Here is a 17,638-nt window from a genome sequence, read left to right on the forward strand (position 1 = left end):
GTAAATGGTTCCTCCTTTGGGATTTGGACACTTCTACTCCAGCCCTGAACTGAGACACGTTGGCTGTCCAGAAATAGCTGCTTTCAGCATAGAGCACTGTGGAAGACAAGAACGCCAAATGTTTAGATACAGGAGAAAAAAAACAATAACCTCATCTACACTCTGCCTTGACATAACTGATTACTAGACCTCTCTCATTAAATACACCGTGTAACCTTATTTTATGGCATGACAGCATATTTTTTCCTCTTTTTTTAGAGTATATATTAGCACAGAAATGAACTAATATAACAAAAGCTAGGGCTCCTTCACTGCAAGTGCTATCACAGTGGTGATAGCCTTGCAGAGCATCCTGGAGGTGTTAAAAGGGACACCGAGGGCATATAGTCTCTTCCTTGTGGGCACAGAAAATCTGTGAAAACTTAACTTTCAAGAGTGCAGAGATGTTAGACAAGTTCATGTATTTGCTGAAAGACTCCCAGGTGTTACTGTTTTTCACAGGAATTCATGCACTGCTCTGGTGTACAATAAAGTTCAGTGCCATTGATCATCCCTCAGTAAAAGCAGCATGAGCTATTTTATCACAGGCTGTACAGATTGCTGTTTTCAGAGGTGTCATTGAACCAGCAGGTGATGACAACTGATCATGGCTACTGGTGATTCTTCATCAATACATTGACAAGGTCGATAATTCAGGTGGGAGTTTGACCAAGACCAGAGGAAGGAGCATGTACTGGTTTGAAAGCAAAACCAGTGAGACTCCAAGTCAGAAATACCATTTAACAGAGAGAGAAGAACAAACAACAGGAAAGGTAAAAATAAAAATAAGATAAATGCAGTAGTACAAAGGACCACTGACAGAGTCGGAATGCAAACCTGTTGGCGAGGGTGTTGGAAGCAGTCCAAAGTAAGTCCTTCTAGAGTGACAAACACAACCCCACTGGAGTAGAGATAATCCTCAAGAAAAGGGCCCAGTCTTCCTCTGGGAATCCAGTAGAAACAGGCTGCTCTGGGGTCCTTGTGTCCCTATTTTATCTGAGTAGGGAAGGGTTGGCTCCTCCCCACTGGGTGGAGCATCTCACAGTGGGATGATGTAATGTGTCATGGCACTGGTGAGCCTTAATGGCCCATTAACAGAAGATATCCTCCAGAGGGGGAGACGAAGTTGATGAAAGAGATAAGAAACACTGCCTTATCTGGTATTATCAGTTGTCCTATTAAAGAAGGCATCCGCCCTCTTTCCCCCCTAGAGTTACAAGAGATAAAGAACAATACCAACCAGTTTCAACAGCTGAAAATAGAATACTCAATTTGGTTACATTTTTCAACCCAAGACAGAGCATTTCCTGAAAAAGCTGCTTTGTTTGATATTAGTGCTAATGGCTGGCAATCCACTGTAGTAAATATATCCCAGACACCACATTTGAGGCTGTGATATCCAGTGCCTTTCCTTTCTCAACCATTTCCCACATTCCTCTCCAAGTTTTTGTCTCACCGAAACCTCTCACGATTAGAAGTAGCCCAGTTGTTCCCCGTGAGTGTTACCTTGGGATCCTTGGGAACACAAAGAAAGAGAGTTTTTTCAGAAAACTGCTTTGGGCAAAATAAGAAGAAGCCAATGACTCTGTCTTGCTTTGAGAAGCCTTTCCAAATGTGCTTACTGCTGTGTTTTCTGGCTATTAAAACTTATATGTTTTGCTCTCTTTTTTTTCTGGTTTTTTTTTTTGTTTGTTTGTTTGTTTGTTTTTTTAATGTTTGTGGTTTTGTTTTGGTTTTGTTTGTTTTTGTTTGCTTGTGGGTTTTCTGTTTTGTTTTGTTTTTTGTTTTTTTTGGGTTTGTTTTGTTTTGTTTTGTTTTTTGTTTTGTTTTTTCCGTGAAGACAGGAGAGTCAGGAAAATCTCAACCTGCACAACAACTTCCACCATGCTGCCCATATCTTAATCTTTAATATCAGCCAGGCCCATATTCAGGGCAACCAGCCAAGGCCCCTTTAGTTGGGCCTCTAGATAATAATCTTGAAACAAACGTAGGATCAGGGGATGGGTACAGAGCTGTTGGATAACCTTGTGGCCATATTTTAAGGAGTTGGGTGCACTGTGGACATTGGTGCTGTAAAAGAAAACCTGGCTGCATGTAAAAGTTAGATGATGTATAAATTGTCCAGTGCCAAGTTTTGCCATCTTCTCCCTGCAACAGAAAGATCTGGGTGTGTTTTCTGATTCGGGAAAACAGGCTGCTTCCTGTAAAGAGTTATAACTCTCAAGTAGTGAGACATTGGGCTGATTTGATCAGCAGAGCAGTGCAGAAGAGATTACTTTTCAAGCCAAGTATGCTGTCACAAATCTGAGCCTCTCTTTCAGCTCACTGTTTTAATTTTAATATGGACTAGGGTCTGCTGGCTTTCAGGAGATGTAATCATGTTAGAGGGTTTCAGTGGCCCCATATTGTTTTAGAAGCTCTAATGAAGAAAGAGGCTTAAGATCAAAGAGCATCTTAATAAATGCCATGTTTATGGCATTACTGATTAAACAGTTTATGAGCCAATTGGGAAACCACACCTGCCCTGCTCCACAAAAAGCCACCTTTTAAATCAAAGCAGCTGGCAGCAGGAAAATCCTACCCTTTCTCCCTGCTTGGGCATGGTGCAAGAGGTAACAGGATCTTTGCCCTTGCTAATTTAGGCAGGTCTGTTCTTTCTCATTCACTTGCAGAGAGGTCTGGGCAGTTACATGTGGCATCTCATTTTCCTTGTGGTACTGACAATGTGGTGCTTCCTTGGTGGTGGGAAAACCAAAGAACAGACTTTTTCTGCTGTAACACCAGCACAGAAATGCTGTGTTACACATTTAACTCTCTGGGGAAAGATCTCATGGAACAGTTGTTACTGCATTGTTGGTGAACAAACACTGCCAGATGAAATGTCCTGGTCAGATGTTGCAGAAATGATCACAGCATTGCTTATTTTTTACATTAATATTGTAATTCAAGACTAAAATATCAAAATTAAAAGTTTCATGCTGTCTCCCTCACAATCCCAGTTCCATTCCTAAAGCCAAGGGAACATAATCCATGCAAAGTGCTTCCAGGCACATGAAGTAAACAAAATTATAGTAATAGCATTAATAATATTAGTACTAACCAGTAATACTAATAGTAGTGATAATAGTGATGATAATATATTTGCTTGTCTTTCAACTGAAACAATCTTAGAGGTTCCTTTAATTCACAAATTCCTTTGGAGGCTTGCCTAGGTGTTTTCTTTGTGTGTTTCACTTGTATAATCTGCCTTGAGTACCTTCTCAGCTCAAATAACAATATTTTGGGTTTGTTTGTTTGTTCTTCAGAAGAGATTTTGAAAATCATAGCTGGTTAATCAAGCCAAATTTAAAACTCTGCAATTCTGATGGCAAATAAGGCAATATGAATATAAGTTATGTGGGATTTGTTTATGTTTTTGTCCTCTTTACCTCTGCTTTACTCCCTTCACAAAATGGATAGCATTCCCTGTAAGCAGAATAGACCTCAGACAACTCCAGTACTCTGAAAATTCCTTTCTGTATGAGCTCCCTTTCTGCTGAGAGGAAGGAGGCCCTCCAGGTGGGGGTTCAGCCTGCCTTTAAGATGGTTTGTCTTAAGGACTCCTAAATTTCTCTGCTGACTTACAAGGAAACTGAGGAAACCTGCATCTATCATATGTCTCCTTTTCAGACAGCTAAAATTAGGTGAGATGCTTCTCATTCTTGGCAGAATTCTTAATTTTTTATTGTATGGCCTGATGACAAACTTTCTGTGATTCTGTTGAAATCTTTCAGCAGCCAAAGTATCCCTTACATTTAAGGGCTTTGGTTGTAAATGGAGTACCCAAAAGTGGAGGTTATCTCATCAGTTTGGGCAATGTTTAAATTTGGCACAGAATAAATTAATAGTGTAATTCAAATAAAAACCCTTTGCTTTTGAGTGTGGACTCCGACACACGTAAGGACTTAAATTTTCCCTTGATCGACATTACATCTTCCAAAGAGCCATCCTCATTCATCAATTAATTAAAAATAGAGAAATCAACTTTTAATTTGCCAATCCATAGTCTGAAGAAAAAAAACCCCTTCCTATCATGATTTACTTTTGTGCTTCCAATCCTAAATGTAAATGGGATTATGTTGTGAGAGTGTGGTTTGTTTTCATTACACCAAATTCTGTTTGCTAAATAGTTTTGATAGCCATGTTTATGTTTCATAGTGTTATTTAGGCTTTTAAAAGTGCATTTTGATAAGAAATTTAGGGAAAAAAAAGAGATTGAATCTGACTCTTGTTTCCACTGGAAAAGCATACCAGTGTGCACAGCTTCAGAGCTGCTCATGATGTGAACGTTCATTTGAGTTGTCAGAGATAACAAGAGCAGCTTTGAGTCTGAGCTCATGATGGGAAAACTTGGCAGGAACTTCTTGCCACTGTGTGTTGCACTTGTGCATTTTTAGCAAGGGAGCTTTACAAGACCTGTGAAGTGGGCAGGATTTCACAGCTTGAGGCCTCTGGTGACTGGACATAAGGATGTCACCTGGGCAGCATCTCAGCCATCCACAGCTCCTCTCCTGTGAATGGTTAACAATTTCCCAGTCAGAGTGGTCTCCCCCTGCCAGCAACACTCAATTACTTCCCTCAGTTCCTGTGGCTGGTGTGGATGAAGGATATGTACTGCGGGGTGGAATGAGCTGTATGGACAAGTCATGGTGTTGTTTGTGACAGCCAGGAGGGAGCTCTCATGTTCTGGTGGGATCTGTTTACCCTGATTTATAGCTGCAATTGTGGCTGATTGCAGTGTGTCAGAGGGATGTGTCACTGGAGGTGCTGCAGAGGTGATTATGAGGTGCAGCCATGAGGCCCTGGAGCACTTTAACTGCTTTATTTGCCCTCCCAAATGCCCAGTAACAGCTGAAAATACAGTGGACAAAAAGGAAAAGCTGTTGACAGCCAGGAAAGTTACTGTAATACTAAAGGCCTCAACTTGGCACCAGACAGCCATTTCTGTCTTTGCAAACAATTATGATTATATTTCCTCAGAAGAAGAAATTTCTTCAGAAAAAGGTCCAGAAAATGATAGAAGCTTTACATTTTATTTGTTGTTTGCAATTTTGATTTGCTTAGGTACTGGCCCTCACAGGCCAGTTCGTTCCTATAAATGTGTAGAATAATATCATTATTTGTTTCTGTAAATGTGTAGAATAATATCACTAGGTTGGTGTACTATTTGTTCCTATAAATGTGTAGAATAATATCATTAGGTTGGTGCCTTTTCATGCTCTGCGCTGTGTTTCAGCCTGAAAGGTTTAGGAGGACAACTAAGAAACCCAAGAATCTTCAGGCTTAATTTCATCACATAAAAGTGTTTATTTATCCTAGAAAAGTTTTAAGAGCTCACTAACTGAACAAAGTTGAAAGAACTGCCATAGTTTAAAAGCAATTTATCCAAATAAGCTGCACTTAATGTCACCAGGTTTGTGTGCTGGAGTTACAAAACCAGAGTTAATATGTGTAATTGTGCATGTGTGAGGGGGAGAAGATGTTGGAATAGCCTGAATAAAATTAAAACACATATTGTCTGCTCAGTTGCTCACAATCTGCCTTTTACAGTGCCTTTCCCTCTAACTCCACAGTGTGCTTGGTTCTGGGAGTGGCTGAACAGTTTGGATTTGCATCTGTGGAGCCAGTTTGGAGCTAAAAGCAGGATGTTTGCATCCACACAGCTCTGCACCTCCAGGAACTGGAGGCATTCGTGGCACCATTGTACCCCCACTGTCCCTCAGGTGTATTTCAGATCCTGGGACTTGGTGTCACAAAACCTTGTGTTCCTTGTGGCTGGGACCATGTTGATGCTGGAGCTGTGCAGACTCACTTATGGGTTAAGCTTTAAGATTGAGCTAAATCTTTAGTTAAGATTGAACTACAAATACCTTGTTGGAACAAAGTCAAAAGCTTTAAGCAACTGTCTTCCACCAAGATTAACAGCTCATAATAATGATAAGTTGATTGGACTAAGTTGTATTGCAATGGTAGGAAAAGTGTACGTGGTCAAGTTTCTTGGACAAGTTTTCAGTAAAGACCTGGAGCATTGGAGTGGATACACAGTGGAGGTCCATGGATAAGATGGGAGGGCTGGAACACCTCTGCTGTGAAGAAATTTTTAGAAAGTCCTGGCTGTTCAGCCTGGAGAAGCAAAGGTTTCAGGAGGACTTTCTCATGACCTTTCAATATATGAAAGGGTCTTGCAAAAAAGAAAGAGACCTTTACCAATGTCCATAGTGACAGGACAAGGGGCAAGATTTTTAAACTGAAAGAGGGTAGATTTAAATTGGAGATAAAGAATTAAGTTTTTACAATGAGGGTGGGGAGACACTAGGCCAGGTTGCCCTGAGAAGCTGTGGATGCCCCATTCCTGGAAGTGTTCAAGACCAGGCTGGATGGGGACAAGAAAATCTGATCTAGGGGAAGGTGTCCCTGCCCATGGCAGAGGGGTTGGAACTAGATGATCTTTGAAGGTCCCAAAACATTCTCTTATTCTATGAATAAATGTTTCAGTCTGCACCTTTTCCTTTTTTTACATGAGAGTTAATGAATTAGACAGCATTTTCAGGATGTTGTGGAAATGCAAAAATTAGCTACTGATTTCTGGAAAACTCTGTTCAAGCCTGTGACAGCTTGAATTTAAGCTTGGTTTTGACTTCTTGGGCTGAGAGGATTAGATCATATCAGAATTTTGTTCAGGCTTTTCCCAACAGAAACAAGTGCTGTTTGTAGGCTAAGAAATCCATGTAAGTACAATTGGAGGCATGTCCTACTGCCTGATTAATGTATTTTTTGGGTTTTTTTTCTGTAACGGATAGGATTTGACCTGATGGACTCCTTCAGTGTGAAGCAGATTTTTGGAATGAAAGAAGATGGTATTCAGAGTGCTTATGTACGGCTTGGAAGCTTTCCTGTTGTTCAGAAAACTGAGTGAGTACTCTGGGTTTTCACTTTATTTTCATCTGAACCTCTGCCTTGCATTGTTTGGTTCCTCTAGGTTAACTCTGTAGTAGTTATCTGGTACCTACAGGTATATTTCTGCTTTGAGCAGCTGTTCCAGTTCATCTGGCACAGAATATGCACAACACGGTCAGGAGTCTCAGCAGGAACTGCAGGCTCCATCCTGGCAGAATATGAGTTGTGTTTGCTCTGTCTCAGTGGTTCTGAGGAGCAGTATCAAGTCATTCACAGAAGAACTTAGGGCTACATAAACAGCTTCTAAAGGGAATATTTGGTAGCACTCCCACTGAATTTGCTAAACACAAGAGAACACTTGCTGGAAGATGCTGTGGCCAGTTAGCAAATACGGATTCTGGCTTTGTAGAAGAATGAACAGCTTTTAATCCTGTGTCAATAGGAATTCAGTCCTCAGAGCCTTTCATGACCTGAGGCTGCCAGTTGTGTCTCAGTCTATCACAAGTGTTTCTTGGGGTTGTCACTTGAGCCCAGCTAGCATTAGCCTTGAAGAGAGTAAGTGCATAATTTCACTGAGTAACTGTGAGCCATGGATTGAATTGTCATAATTAACACCTTTTGCAGTAAATTTCTCAGTGCTGGTTTGAACTTCAGCTTAAAAAAAATCAATAAGACTTCTTTTCCTTCTTATGGATGAGGGCTGTTATTTTTAATTTTGTTTTTAGCTATTTTTTCTTAGCTCACTGCATTTTTGAGATTGTCCTATGAATTGCATTTGCTTGATTTCACAATTTTTTTTTTCATCCTGGAACCAACAGGATTGATTTGCTCTTTTTCCTTTCCTCTCTTTCTTCATGTACAATTAAAAAAGAAAAAAATTATATTCTAAGAGGGACGCTGTTTTCTCTAGAGTCAATAAATGATATCAAGTCTAAGGGTAAAAAGAGCCATGATCAGAGATCTGATTCAGCACAACCAACTAAAGACATCTTGGACTTGGTATATATATAACTTGTCTGAGTGTGGATGGGAATAAACTGTAAACCTATTTCACTTGGATGGGAATAAACCTATTTCTTTTGTCTCACTGTGATCTCTGGACTATGACAAATAGAGCAATTCTTGGGGTGTAAGCAGGAACTGTCAAGTATGAGCTGCTGATCTTCATTATCACACAGCTCAGTCACTACTGCTGCTGTGTCCAGCCTTATTTTCTGTAATTCAGTAGGTAGGAATGGAGTGAATGAAAGTTTGAAGATCTGTGAAGCAAGTGTGATGGTGAGAAATCCAAGAACTGCAGTGTAGACAGGTAAAATTAAGAAGCAGCCAACAACTGAAGGGATCATTCTCTATAAGAACCTCTGGGAAATCAAAGCTTGATAAAGGCTCTTTGAATAAGGCTCATGGGAAAGTCAGTGGCTACTTGACATCAAAAACCAGCAGGGAAGAAAGGTACACTTTTGAGGATTAACCTAATTAACCACTGGAGAAAGTTAGCACAGGTTACAGAGGGCTGTCCATTTGAATCCTTTTTCAAAGTAAGGGTTGAAGAACTTTGTTATTGTTTCTGTTGTTTTCTCAGAAAGACTGAGACCGTGAGGCCAGACCAACCAGCTATGACAGCTTTCCATCTGCTCAGATTACTCACATTTATTTGTTGTTGCTGTTGCCTTTAAAATAAGCAGAATATTTTATCACCCAGACAATGAGAAGTAAAACATCCTTTATTAGTAGATTGAAATTAATAGAATTCCTTTTGAATGATTCTGAAACATGGAATTAAAGGAGAACTTTCACATTTTCATCCTTTTGTATTGTAACTTCCACACTCCTGTGGTTTGGGAATGAACCCAAATGGATATAACACCGTGGAAGGTGTTTGCATATTTGGTTCATTTTAGCATTTGTATGCCAGGGCTCTGAGATGCTGCATATGGGGTCATTGCTCACAGAAAATGAAATCTTGTAAAGCTGCACAAAGCGGATAACTGGAATAATAAACCAAACAAAAACATCTGTTGTGGCTCACAGATAACCTCCAGCAATGTTTAGCAACTGATAGCAACATCTCATAATTAGATACAAAATCATTAACTAAGCAATATATGTAATTCACTTTATTATCCGCTTAAAGGATTTGTATTCTTTTATACAAGCAATAGTACTTTTACAAAGTGCCAGATTAGCTGTCTGGGAAATGTGCCTACCCATCTTCTGATCTGTAACCTACAACCATGAATTTTCTTCCTCTTTGTGGTGAGGCATCATCTGTGAGCAAACAAACCCAGCAGCCCCAGCTTGGCCTCAGTCGAGGATCACCGAGGGACTCGCAGGTCTCTGCAGCTGTCTGAGGACTGGCCCCAAAATCTGGCTGGTGGTTTTCCCCACTCCTCGTGTAACTGAGGCTGTCCTACTCCTTGTTCATGGCTCCTCAGTGGATCTTCTGGCCAAAACTGTGCTGCAGACTTCTGTTTTTGGATGCTCAGGCTTGTTTCTCATTACTGGTGTCTTGCCTAATGCCAAGATTTTGGCTCACTCTTTTGTTCTGTCGTCTGTCTGTACCTCCTAGTCATGCCTCCAACACCTTCCCACTGGCCATGTCCATCCTTAGTCTTCTCTTGCCTGGCCTGGTTCCAGCCTGACTGGATCATGATCTTGGCTATCACCTCACAGGCTTACCTGATGCTTGGCCAAGCTTCTGGTCAGGATCTATTTGCTCTTTATATTGGCACAGTGTACCAATATAGAGTCCTGGGTTGGTTAGGGCATGATACCTTGGTGTGTTTTTCTGTCTCTTTACATCAGCTTTGACTTCAGTCACCTGCCTTAGGTTTCTCCATGAACTCCTGCTCTGATCTCATCATTAGTCCCCTTCCAAGAGAAGAAATTGTACAAAAAGCCACCAAAACCTCCCACACTGAACATGAAACCTGTTGAAAGCTTCATTTTTTCTTTTCCCAAACAAATATTTCATATTAAGAAGAGGAGAGACAAAAAAGCTTGTTCAGCTTAGAGAAGGGAAGACTCCGTGAGGGAGGATCTTACCCGTGTGTATTAATATCTGATGGGGAGGAAGCAAAGAAGACAGAGCCAGAATCTTCTTAGTCATATTCATTGACAGGACAAGAAGGAACAGGAACAATTTAAATCAATGAAATCTAAACACAAGGAAAACCTTCTTTAGATGAGATGATCCCAAGAGGTCCCTCACTGTCTCCTATTTATAACAAGGTAAAGGAGATAAAGCATGATGGAGGTGGAATGACTGAAGGCTTTTTTGGTCTTGTAGAGAGTAAAGGACTGTAGGGAGAGCTGAAAAACACAGAAAAGACTGCAGCAAGCAGAGGAGAACAAGTTGTTCACATGGCTTCTTACAGAAAAAGGTGCTTCAGGAAAATTAAGTGACAGTAAATGAGACTTAGGACAGATTCCTTTTTTTTTTTTTTTTTTTTACAGCATGTAGGACAGAGAAAGACAGGAAGAAATTACCTAGAGAGGATGTATCTATTCCATCACTGAGGTTTCTGAAGTAGAAGTCAAAATAATGTGTGCCAAGGATTTATGAGACACAACCTTCTGTAGCCTCCTTCCCCTTCCCCTTCTCCTTTCCCGTTTTTGTTTTTATTTTCCTCCTGTCATTCTAAGAGCCTCTGGTGATGTGAAGCATATTTAAATGAGCTGGCTTTCTCCAACTTCTTTTGCAGATCTTATGGGTTACATTTCATATTAGTGGGCTTAGCTGTTGTAAAATTGGTCAAATTGCTCGAGTACATTAACTACATTTGTCCTCACCAAATGTAAAAACCCTATTAAATGTTGTTGCATTTGGTGTCTGAAATGAGAACTGATGATAACATTTTTTCCATAGTGTTATTATAGATGTAGGATCTCGTGCTTATTGTCACAGATGAAAGCTCTTATTGCAAATTAAAGCATGTGAGAATGTTGCTATATATTGAAAACCAGCAATAGTTGAAAGAGTTTTCTGCCTTCTTACTAATTTTTTTTTTCCTTGTATGAGTTGTGATTCTCCTGACCTTGTAGTTGAGTTAATTGACTCTTAGACTAACCTGCAGCACTGGGGGATTCTTTTGTCTTGGAGTTTCACAAGGGCCTTTTCTGCAATCTATCCTGTTGTCAGAATTATAGACCAAGGAGCAGGCAGAATGCTCCCTGTAGGTACCAGGCATCCAGCAAAGTTCCACAATATCGATCATCAGTTCAATTCAGCCTTGTGTGAAAGAACATAAAACACTTGTGGGGACAGCAATTTCTGCTCTTGGATCCCCAAGTAAAGCTGAACTTCTAGATGCAGATAATTTTTAAGTGAGGAAATAAGTTAAAACTGCTAAACAAAGTTTTTGCTATTTATGTAGCAGTGCAGCTCTGTAAAAGATACAGGGACCAGTGACTTCAGAAACAGCTTTTATCACATCTTCAAAGCAATGAGAATGTCTTCAGATTTGCTTTTGGCATGGAACCTTTCTCTGTTGGGAACTTGCAGCTGGTTCCTTGGCAGCTTTAAAAATCAGTTGAGGATGGCAGGTAATGGGTCTTTATGGCTTTCTGTCAGTTTAAATCTACCTGATGGGCTGTTTTTCAGCCTTGTGTGATGAGGTGTGGCCAGACTCACTGGGATGTTTAGGTACCTAACTCCCAGTTATTTCTGTGGATATTAAACATCTGAAAACCCTTTTTGAAAAATAGTCTTACATAATGATATTCCTATTCCCAGCTCTGAGCTGTCCAGAACCATAAAATCATTAAGTCTGGAAAGGCCCTATAAGATCATTAAGTTCAACTGTTGTGCTACTCTTCCATGTTGACCACTAAACCATGCCCCAAGTGCCACATCCACTCTTTTTAATGAGCATTTCCAGAGATGGCAAATCCACCACTTCCCTGGGTAGGTTGTTCCAATGCTTGACCACCTTTACAGTAAAGAATTTTTTTCCTAATATCTAGTTTAAGGCAACCCTCCTTCCAGATCCTACTTCTGTTCACTTCCAGGTGCTCTTTCTGGCCCTTCTTGGAGATCTGCTAACTTCCAGGCAACTGGAACCTCCCTGGTTAAAATAATTAGTACCAAGAAGTGAGACAGGCTTGCCTACTCTCCTGAAGGAATGATTTCTTAAGGGAGCTAGTGAGAGCCTGGTTCGGTTTTCTTTTGTGTTGGAAGAATTCAGAGAGTCTCTGTGTCCCCAGAGGGAAAGCCAATTTATAATGGTGACTATCCTGCAGGTGCACTTTATACAGCAAAACCCACATTAATGGATGAAACCAGAATGTTCCGAATTTATAACTTGGCTGATAGGATAGGAGATTCAAAGCACAGATTAAAATATGATTGAATATTTTGGCATTAGGAAAGACTGGATCTCAACCTTTGCTGCAACTGCAAAACAGTATTCTGGAAATTTTGAGGACTTTTTGCTTTTAATACAATTAAAGGCTTCTAGTTTTATGTGTCTTGGCCTGTGCCAGTTTCTGCACAGTGATGGATTATGTTAACTATTCATTAGGACAATGTTTCACAGTTTGTTCTTCATTAATTGCTGCCATTATGTTTTGTTTTGTATCAAGTGCTTATGCCTGACTGCTCAGATGTCCTGAAGCAGACATGATATTTATGAAGGGCTTATTTGGGAATGATCATAGGAGCAGGTTGGCTCAGGCATGAAGAACAATGTTAACTGTGGCTCTTCAGGTGGGAAAAGAGATGGATTGGAGGCATTACGAGCAAAGTTTGAAAAACAATGGATGGCATAAAAGATAGAAAAAGAGTAGGTTCATTGTGTTTTCCCTGATAAGAACTGAGTTAGGTCCTAAACAAAGAGGAGTAGCTCATTATGCAATGGGCAACAATGGGTGATTTCTTGTCAAGGGATGTTGTGTCATAAGTTTACCTGAGTTCAAGGGGAGGATGCAGTTATCTATATGAGATAAATCCATAAAAAGCTATTGATATAGAAATCGCATTTGTCTCTGAATTAAACTCCTGAATTCCAAAGATCTGGAGGTATGAGAGAGTTTGTTTAGTTTCTTTTTTTGTTCATTCTTGTTCTTAGGCATCCAGTAATGGTTAGTAACAAAAAAATAAAATAGTGACACTGGATGAGTTATCCCCTCTGTCCCACCCTACATCCCCATGTTTATGACAGGTTTTTTTGGTGGAGTAGAGAAAAGCAGTGTTGGATTTGGTTACTTCATGTGTTTGGTTACGTGCAGGGGTCATGGTGTCACACTGAGTAAATCTCTGCCTGATACATTTGCAGTGTTTGATTTGAGAAACTTCTGTTATCCAGGGCTGCCAGCTGAGGAACATCTTCTTGGAAAGGCATGAACCATAGTGCCTGTTTGGGGGCAGATATTATAATATTTGTTGCTATATTTTGGTATATTTAGAGAGTTCTGGGTGTTCCTGGCCATTCTCAGAAGTCACAGGTCTCCAGTGCATCTGGAGCAGAACAGAATTATTTACAGGTTTCATGAACAGAAGCATGAAGTGAAAAACAACCTTTTTAACATGATGTATACTCAACTGCAGATTTCCATTATATTTACCCAATTTGGGAGCTTCACTATTAGAATGATGAAAGGGCTCCATAAAGAGAGAACCTGGAGGGCACAAGCTCATGTTCATCTCTCTTCAGCTTCCAAATAAAGCAGATTTTTAGGAACTATAATGATACTTTTAAAAAGCATTGCTGGGACATGGAGAGAGTTTTAGAAGTTCTGCTCTTCACTGCTTATTGCTGATATATTGCTCTCTTTCCTCCCCATGCCAGGGATGTATTTCCACAAGGCCTGCCTGATGAATATGCCTTTGTAACTACCTTCAAATTCCGGAAGGCTTCCAGGAAGGAGGACTGGTATATCTGGCAGATTATTGACAAGTACGGCATACCACAGGTAAGAGGCTCTTTTGCAGCTAGCAGGAAACTTTTTTTTTCTTTTTTTCCCATGAGCCAGTTTTCTTGCTTTAACCTCCCACTCCTTTTTCTTGTGAACTGGTAAAAATCCCATTACTTTTTCAGTGGATTTTGCTGCAAATATTTTACCTTTAATTCAAACACTGAATAAATGTTTGTATATACCTTTGTTGTTATTAGTATACAATAACATTAGGATACAATAACTATTAGGATACAATACTTGAAAAGGGGGACAAAAAGAATACCATCCATTCTCTTGAAACTACCAATGAGTTATCAGTTGTTTTGTTTAGATAGTTCTGCCTAGGGAAAATATTTTGTCTTTTTGGAAAAAGGTTGTCACATGCCTGTACAACAGAGCAGTGAGTTATGTCAGGTTTTGCACAGCCTTCTAGATAACTTGTAAATGCCTTATGAGTTCCTGCTCTGGATGTGGGTGTAACACCTGTTATAGCTCCATAACCCTGAGTCCTGGCTGTTGCACAATTTGATCTAATAACTTTTTCAAGTACTCTCAGGTTCTCAGAAAAAAACACTGTAAGCATGTACTAAAGGGCTCTCTGTCCCTACACAACATGTTCTTAGCAGCTTGGTAGAATTTAGGTTTTCAAGGATGCTTGAGGAGGGAGTGGTTTGGATGGGCTGTACATTTTCCTGCTCAGCACCAAATATAGAGGTGATGGCATTACCCAGGACTCTAAAGTGGGTTGTCAGCATGGGCTGACATAGTAATTCAGTACTGCTGCTTTTGGACTGGTACTTAAAAGGATTTTGGGAACACTCAGTGAAGAATAGATGCAGCTTGAAGAATTAGATAACTGGGTTTGAGACAGTGGTAAAAGCTTTATATAAAAGTTATTATCAGCTTCAACTTTGTTAAATGAAAATGTGATTTACTGTGCCACATGCATTCCTAGATGCTGCAGAGTGAGAATGTGTCTATCACTCAGTATTTCTTGCAGGAAGTTGAAAATTTGAACTGTTTAGGTGTGAAGAGAAAAAAACTCTACTCAATATTTCCAGTAATAATTTCAAAAGCACCTTAAATTGTACTGCCAGAAGCGCCTCAGAGCCCCATGAGCCTCGTTTCATGAGAAGTTGGTCGTGGTTTGGGCACTCCCTTGCAGACCTGCAGAGCTCTCAGATGCAGACACTCCTGAGCCAACACAGTTCCCAGCCAGCACAGTGCTCAGCTGCACGGAGAAGTTGGGTCAGGTCTGGAATCAGCCCACCCTGGGCTCCTCACACCACTCACAGCTCGGTCCAGGGTGCCCCAAACTCCTCCCTGCTCCACAGCTTGTGGACACATCATTCCTGGCTCTGCCTGCTCCATTCCCTGCTGCCTGCTCGTAACTGCCTAACTTTGGTAAAAGATACACATTTGTAAATTAACTCAAAGTTCCATGTCTTCAAAAACCTATTTTTGCCTGTGCTGTAGCTTGCAGTAAAGAGGATGGAGTGTAACTTTCTGCTCAAAGCACCTGAAATAAAGGGTGGGCATTGCCACAGCTCAGCAGACTGGTTTCATGTGAGGCAGTGAGGTATATTTTCATATCCCGTGGGAAAACTGAGGACATGTGATAGGAGTAAAGAGCCTGCTGGGAAGCAGTGGAGGAGGACACAGGGTAGAGGGATCCAAACCAGGTTCAGCTTTGGGGAGGTCCCTACGGGGAGGTGCCCGTGACCTGCACCACAACCCAGCCATGGCAGCAAGGTGGCCTGAGCTGAAACCATCCGAGGGTTGTACTCACAGGAGGAGGCTCTAGCTGGTCATGGGTCTGCACCAAACCCCATCTTATTTACCAGCACAATTGTCTTGGTTTGGCAAGACAGGTATCTGTCAGGTAAAGTTGAAGCTCTCCTTGGAATGGAGAGTGTAAACTCCCTCCCTCCAAATTATTATAATTTTGAAATTAGGGACTTTCAGGCTAAAATATGGGAATAGGAATAACAGTTCTTTATTAGGAATATTAAAATTACAAATGCAGTAGTAGAAAAAAAAGCAAACAAGCAAACAAACAAAAGTCCTAGAAAACCCTGACAGAGTCAGAGATATGACCTGACACCCTGCTGTCAGGGTGTTGGAAGCAGTCCAAATAAGTCTTCCTGGAGTAACAGATGTTGTTCTGTGGAGTAGAGATGATCCTGTAGAAAAAAAACGGTTCAGTGATGGTGAAATGGGTCTGGTCTTCCTCTGAGAATCCAGTGGAAAACAGGCTGCTTGGTGTTCCTACATCTCAGTGTTTACCTTGGTAGAAATGGTCGGCTCTCCCCTCGCTGGGTGGAGCATCTCACAATGGGATGGTGTAATGTGTCATGTCATTGGTGAGCCTTAATGGCCCATTAACAGAATATATCCCTCCTGGAGAGTGGACAATTGATGAAAGAGATAAGAAACACTGCCCCACTTGGTTTTACCAGATGGTCTATTATCAGAAGGCATCCACCCTCCTCCCCCTTACAAAAGATAAAGAAAAAAGAAACCATCTCCCAACTGCTTCCAACAGATAAAATAGAATACACACTTTTTTGTTTGTTTGTTTACATAACACAAGACAACAATGTAGGTTCCCTTTCGATATCTCCCACAAAATTCCATCCTCTGCTCTTTTCTCGGATTTCTCCCCGCGGCCTGTGCCATCCCTGGAGTGACGATGGAAGGCAGTCAGGAGGCAGGAGAAGGCTTTGTTCCTCCCCAAACCCCTTGTGTTCCCCTGCAGGTGTCGATCCGGCTGGACGGGGAGAACAGGGCCGTGGAGTACAACGCGGTGGGGCTGGCCCGGGACGCCGTCAGGGCCGTGTTCCGCAGCGCGCGCGTCGCCGACCTCTTCGACCGCAGCTGGCACAAGATGGCCCTCGGCATCCAGGCCAGGGCCGTGTCACTGTACATTGACTGCAAGCTGGTGCAGATGCTGCCCATTGAGGACAGGGAGAACATTGACATTCAGGGAAAGACTGTGATTGGCAAACGCTTGTACGACAGCGTCCCCATTGATGTAAGTGCTGCATGTGCTGATTGGAGATGGGTAAGGGTTCAGCTTTGGGTTTGCAGCCTGTGAATGAGTGGGGGTTTGGGGGTTGTGTTGTAATTGAGCCTTTTACTGAGGCAGCATTGCTGAAATGTTACCAGTGTTGCACAGATGACAGATGGGCACCTTATGATGTACTTGCTGTACTTTCATGTGAGACTGTATCTCCATAACAGGGATTAAAAACTGGAAATTTATTTCATCTTTCTGTCCAGTCACAGAATGTGCTACAATTTGAAGCAAAGACAAAATCATACACAAATATCAAACACAAACTGGGTGTGAACTACACAGAAAGGTCTTTCTCCATCTGATCTTGGCATTATGAATGTTTCCACATGTGATAGAAAGAGATAGGGGAAAAAAAAGAAGCTTGTGAACTCAAGAGAGTTGTGATATATTTTCCGTTTCTCAGATATTAAATGACCCTTAGTATAAATGAACCAAAGTCAGGACACACAGGCAGATTGTCCAGCAGCAGTGATACCCTGGTATAATTTATGTGTGATAGTTTGTTATTTCAGATTTGTATAATCTTCCTAGCTGTGCAAAATGGACTGGACATGCATATCAAATGTGTTTGCAACATTTCTCACGCAGGAATGAATGGTCAGAAGATGCAAGGCACAACAGGAGGAAAACAGACCTTGTGTCTAGATGAAATTCTAGGAAGGATAGACGTGGCCAGGATATGTCTTC

General features: G+C 41.1%; 1 protein-coding gene across 1 annotated transcript in view; it reads left to right on the plus strand.

The window, feature by feature from the left end:
• COL22A1 (collagen type XXII alpha 1 chain) overlaps positions 1 to 17,638 on the plus strand; it is a 220,451-nt gene that overhangs the window by 50,730 nt on the left and 152,083 nt on the right. Inside the window, exons 4-6 of the mRNA XM_063408152.1 lie at positions 6,879 to 6,990; positions 13,764 to 13,887; positions 16,631 to 16,906. Of these exons, the coding sequence (XP_063264222.1) occupies positions 6,879 to 6,990; positions 13,764 to 13,887; positions 16,631 to 16,906 (512 nt within the window). The remainder of the gene's footprint in view (positions 1 to 6,878; positions 6,991 to 13,763; positions 13,888 to 16,630; positions 16,907 to 17,638) is intronic.

Source organism: Prinia subflava, chromosome 1 (assembly GCF_021018805.1).
Source record: "Prinia subflava isolate CZ2003 ecotype Zambia chromosome 1, Cam_Psub_1.2, whole genome shotgun sequence".
Classification (NCBI taxonomy): Eukaryota; Metazoa; Chordata; class Aves; order Passeriformes; family Cisticolidae; genus Prinia; species Prinia subflava.